Source organism: Chrysochloris asiatica, unplaced genomic scaffold, assembly GCF_000296735.1.
Source record: "Chrysochloris asiatica unplaced genomic scaffold, ChrAsi1.0 scaffold00147, whole genome shotgun sequence".
In the NCBI taxonomy this organism is placed as follows: domain Eukaryota; kingdom Metazoa; phylum Chordata; class Mammalia; order Afrosoricida; family Chrysochloridae; genus Chrysochloris; species Chrysochloris asiatica.
The window spans coordinates 4442978-4448977 of record NW_006408665.1 but is presented as its reverse complement, the minus strand read 5'-3'; the positions used below and the strand labels follow the sequence as shown (position 1 = coordinate 4448977).

The 6000-nt window shown below is 36.4% G+C and overlaps 1 protein-coding gene across 1 annotated transcript in view; it reads left to right on the top strand.

Annotated features, from left to right (window-relative positions):
* Positions 1–6000, top strand: part of FBN2 (fibrillin 2) — a 393529-nt gene that overhangs the window by 227686 nt on the left and 159843 nt on the right. The window contains exon 11 of the mRNA XM_006870689.1: positions 181–318. Within this exon, the coding sequence (XP_006870751.1) occupies positions 181–318 (138 nt within the window). The remainder of the gene's footprint in view (positions 1–180; positions 319–6000) is intronic.

The window sequence follows — 6000 nt, the reverse complement described above, 5'->3', positions numbered from 1 at the left end:
TGTGTCCAAGAACATTTTTAGATCCTTTTCATTAAGGTTTTAATTAAAAATAGAATAACGTAGGCTTTAATACACACTTGAATCATTTACTAATACGTATCCTTTTCAAAATCAAGTCTAAGGAAAGTAAGGTATGTGATAATGATTCGGGGTTTTTTCTTGTGCTTTAATTTTCTGTAGCAATCCTGAATCAGACAATAGATATCTGTAAGCACCATGCTAATCTTTGTTTAAATGGACGCTGCATACCGACGGTTTCCAGCTACCGATGTGAATGCAACATGGGTTATAAGCAGGATTCAAATGCAGATTGCATAGGTATGTTCATGATTCTTTAATCTGTCTCACTTTGTTTTTTTAATAACTGTTAGACTATAGGAATAAATTGAATGTATATATGTGAGAGGGAAAAAAAAAGTCTTGAAATAAAAATAATGTTCAAGCTGCCTCTCCACATACACACTCTTCCATATGTTTCCATTCACCTACTGCTGAGCTAAGTGACCTCAAGAATCACCCACCTTTCGGGGTACTGCATATTTGTGTACCTCTCTCTTTGTTTTCATCTTTCCTTCTGTCCTTTCTTTCTCTCCCTCCCTCCCCAGAATTGCTTAGTGTCTTAGTGAAGATTCTCCAAAGAAACAGACAGTCCAATAATCTATAGAGAGAGACAGAGAAAGAGAAATTAAGATTCACTTTAAATAATTGACTCGCATAATTGCGAGAGTGGTAAGTCCAAAAACCATAGGTCAGGAGACAGGCTGGAAACTGTTTAAACACTTTGGAGGTGGAATTCTTTTCCCTTGGGAAACCTCAATGTTATTCTTTTAAGGCCTTCAACTGATTAGATGAGGCCTACGGGTTAATGCACCTGGACTGCAAGGTTGGTGGTTCAAGCTCACCAGCCACTCCTCAGAAACCCTATACAGGGTTTCCATGAGTTGGAACTAACTCCATGCTATTCCAACAGAAACCAACATTATGGAAGGCACTTTACTTAGGATCACCTTAGGTGCTTTACTTAAGGTCAACTGATTCAAATGTTAATCACATATTGTTGTTGCTGTTAAATTCCCACCCATAACAACCCTGTATAGATTTCCTAGGAGCAGCTTGTGAGCTTGAACTGCTAATCTTGCAGTTCAAATGACTTTGCAATCCAGCGTATTAACTTGGAGTACCACATCAGGACTCCTAATCACGTGTCACCACAGTCATAACAACATCTAGATTAGTGTCTGAATGAACAACTGGACATCATAGCCTAGCCAAGTTGATAAACAAATGTAACCATTATACTTAGTTCATAATATAAATGAAAGATTAAAAGGAATCTATGTAGCAGTTAACATATTTTGAAATGGATTTATAAAACAATCAGTTTTTATAGAAGACAAGGCAAATAAGGGGTTCTAAATACTGGCACTCCAGAATAGCAATTCTCAAATGTTTTGATCTCAGGACCCCATTTGAGATCTTAAAAGTTATTAAAGAGTGTTATTTATCAATAACAATGACTTCTAATCATCTTATTAGAAGTCAAAGATAAAAATTTGCAAATGTTATTTATATTTAAATGACATTAACAAGCCCATTTCATGTTAACCAATAAACTTTTAATGGAAAGATTATTTTCTAAAACAAAAAATATTGAAAAGTTTGTCTTTTTTTGCATTTTTTTCAAATCTTTTTAATAGAAGACAGCTGGATTATAGTATCTTCTGTTTTTAATCTGTGGTGATACATTGTTTTGGTGGAAGAATGCAATGAAAACCCATCTTCAAACAGATATGTAGCTGGAAAAGAGGAGGAATATCTTAATTGTCTTTTTAGAACTGCTGATATTTTTTGGCAGATTCTCATAGTTGCATTGAATAATTTGAAACCGTATCATTAAAATGTTTGTTCTCTGTTACATAAAAATTTTATAGAACTGTTTTGTTTTTGAATGAATTTTACATCATCATGTAGTGATCATTTGAAATACATGGCTGAATTATGCAGATCGTTCCAAAGCGACATGTCCCACTATAAATAAATCACACTTGATAATATTGTCATTGAATTTGTTGTTGTTGTTAGGTGACATCAAGTCAGTCCCTACTCATAGTGACCTTATGCACAACAGAACAAAACACTACCACGTCCTATGCTCAAAATCATTGCCATGCTTGAGTCCATGGCTACTGCCACTATACCAATCCATCTCATTGGGGGTCTTCCTCTTTTTCCTTAAATATCCAGTTTACCAAGCATGATGTCTGTCTCCAGGACTGGTCTCCCTTGGTAATACATCTGAAGTATAAGAGATGAAGTGTGACCATCCAGGTTTCTAAGGGGCAATCTGCTGTACTTCAACACAAATTTGTTTATTCTTTTGGGGGTCTTTGGTACATTTAATATTCTCAGCCAACACCATAATTCTAATGCATCAGTTCTTCTATAGACTTAAGTACTCACTGTCCAACATTCACCTGCATTTGAGGTTATTGAAAATACCACAGCTTGGATCAGGCGTACCTTAGTTCTCAAACTGACATCTTTGTTCTTGAATACTTCAAAGAGGTCTTGTGCAGCAGATTTGCATAATGCAATACATCGTTTGATCTTTTGATGGTTGATCCAAGCAAAATGAAGTCTTTGACAACTTTAATCTTTTCTCCACTATTAACATGATGTTATGTATGGTCCAGTGGTGAGGATTTTTAATTTCTTTACATTGAGGTGCAACACAGGCTACAGGCTGTGGTCTCTGATCTGCATAAGTATTTTAAGTCCTCTTCTCTTTCAGAAAGCAAATTTGCATCATCTGCATATCACAGGTCATGAATGAGTCTTCCTTCATTCCTGATGTCATATTCTTCTCATATAATTCAGCTTCTGAGATTATTAACTCAGCATAGAGATTGAATGTTGTTGTTAAGTGCCTTCAAGTTGGCTCCAACTCATAGCAACCCTATATAGGGTTTCCAAGGAGTAGCTGATGAATTTGAACTGCCGACCTTGCGGTTTTTGGTCCAGCGCTGACAAATACGGTGAAAGAATACAACCCTGGCACACACCTTTCCTGATTTTAACCCATTCAATGTCTCCTTGTTCTGTTTGAACGACTGCGTCTAGGTGTATGTACAGTTTGCTCATGTACAATTAAGTGTTCTGGAATGACCATAGTTGGCAAATTTATCCATAGATTAATTATGATCCACAAAATTGAATGCCTTTGCATAGTCAAATAAAACATCTTTCTGGAATTCTCTGCTTTCAGTCAAGATTTATCTCATGTCAACAGTGACATCTTTTGTTCCACATCCTCTTCTATATTGGGCTTGAAACTTTGGCAGTTCCCTGTCAGTGTACTGTTGCAGCTCTTTTTGAATTATCTTTAGCAAAACTTTGCTTGAATATGATATTAATGATATAGTCCAAAGATTTTCACATTCTTTTGGGTCACCTCTCTTTGAAATGAGCACAAATATGAATGTCTTCTAATCAGTTGGCTAGATAGTTGTCTTCCATATTTCTTGGCAGAGATGAGTGATGTCTGTAGTGCCACATCAGTGTGTTAAAGATTTCAAATTGTATCCCATCAATTCCCAGAGACTTGTTCTTTGACAATGCCTTCAGTGTACCTTCAACTTCTTCCTTCAGTACCACTGACTCTTGATCATATGGTACCTCCTGAAGTGATTGGACATTGACCATTTCTTTTTGGAACAGTTACTCTATGAATTCTGTCCATCTTCTCATGCTTTCTGCATCATTCAATATTTTGCATTAGAATCCTTCAATATTGCAAGACAAGTCTTGAATTTTTATCTTTAGTTCTTTCAGCTTGAGAATAGCTAAGCGTGTTTTTCCCATTTGGCTTTCTAACTTTAGATCTTTCAACATTTCGTTAGCAATACTTGACTTTGTTTTCTTGAGATGCCCTTTGAAATTTTCTGTTCAGCTTTTTACCTCTTCTTTTCTTCCCTTTGCTTTAGCAGCTATATACTAGAGAACACGTTTGAGATTATTTTCTGACATCCATTTTGGTCTTTTCCTTCTCTCTTTTCTTCTTAATGTTTTTTGTTTTGTTTTTTGCTTTCTTCCTTTGTGATGTTCTTGATGTCATCCCACAACTCTTTGGATCTTTGGCCATTAATGTCTAATGCATCAAATCTGTTTTTGAGATCTCTAAATTCAGTTCAGTTATGTTTAAGGTCATATTTTGTCTTTCACGGACTTGCTTAAGTTTCTAAAGCATCAGCCTGTACTTGCATAGGAGTAATTGATTGTTCCACAGTCTGCCCTGGTCTTCTTGTGACTGATATGGAGCTTTTCCACTGTCTCTTCCCACAGATGTAGTCAATTTGATTTTGTGTATTCCATCTGGTGAGGTCCATATGTATAGTTTTCTTTCATGTTTGAAAAAATATATTTGTAATGAAGAAATCATTGGTCTTGCAAAATTCTATCTCCAGCATAGTTTCTACCATCAATTCCTTATGTTCCAACTATTGATCCTTCCTGTTTGTTTCCAAACTTTACATTCCATGCTCCAGTAGTTATCAATACATCTTGGTTGCATATTTAATCAATTTCAGACTGAAGAAATTGGTATAATTCTTCAGTTTCATCATCACTGACTTTCCCGGTTGGTGAGTAAATTTGAGTAGTAGTGGTATTAACTGATCTTCCTTGGATGTGTGTGGTTATTATCCTATGACAGATAGCATTATACTTCACTGTACGTCTTGAAATGTTCTTTTTGATGAAGAATATGACACCAATCCTCTTCAACATGCCATTCCTCATCTAATAGACCATATGATTGTCAGATTCAGAATGACCAATATCAGTCCACTTCAGTCCATTACCAGTGCCTAGGATATTGATCCTTATGCATTCCATTTCATTTTTGACAACTTCCAATTTTCCCAGGTTCATACGTTGTACATTACATGTTCCAGTCATTAATGGATGTTTACAGCTATTTCTCCTTATTTTAATTTGTGCCCCATCAGTAAATGAAGGTTCCAAAAGCTTTATTCCATCCTCCTCATCATGGGCAACTCTACTTTGAGGAGGTAGTTCTACCCAGTCATATTTTGAGTGCCTTCCAACCTGAAGGGCTCATCTTCTGACCCTGTATCTGACAGTATTTTAGTGCTATTCTTAGCGTTTCAGTATTCAATATGTTGTTGGTGTTTGATAGTGTTTCCCTGTTGTTCATAATGTTTTCAGTGGCTAAACATTCAGAAATAGTCTGCCTATCCTTTGTGGGCTGTCTTAGTCTGGAAACTCAGCTGAAACCTGTCCACCATGGGTAACCCTGCTGCTATTTAAAATACTGGTGGCACAGCTTCCAGCATTAAAGCAACACTTGCAAACCTCCACAGTTGGACAAACTGATGGATAACAGGAGTCCTAGAGCTGAAACTTTGGAAAAGCAGCACCAGCACCGTAAAAGAAACTCTAACCTACACAGTGGACGTGTGACAGATGAAGTGGTAGAGAAAGTCTAATCAAGCAGTAGTTTCTGTCATAGGTCACATTTGTTGAAGAGGCAACAAAATAATGTAGAGGTGACATTTCACTGAAGCTATAAATGGGTTCACTTTCAAGAGATGTGTCAGGTGATCATTGCAGCAAATAGATCAAATACAAAGATGACAAAAACCCTATCAGATTTGGTAATTAAGGTTAGGTTAATTTGAGAGCCATTTGGAAGTTACTATTTTATTTATTCTATGTTGAGTAATCTACCACTCGTCTGTCAGTTTTTCATACTGTGGTGACTTGTGAATTACTGTGATTCTGGAAGTTATCCATGGGTATTTTAAATACCAGCAAGGTCACCCATGTTGGACAGGTTTCAGATGAGCTTCCAGACAAATACAGACTAGGAAGAAGGAGTGACAAACCATTCCAAAGAGAGGAGACACAACAGAATGTGGAAATCATCGGACAATATCTTTGCTATCCCATGAAAGTAAATTTTACTAAAGGTAATACAGA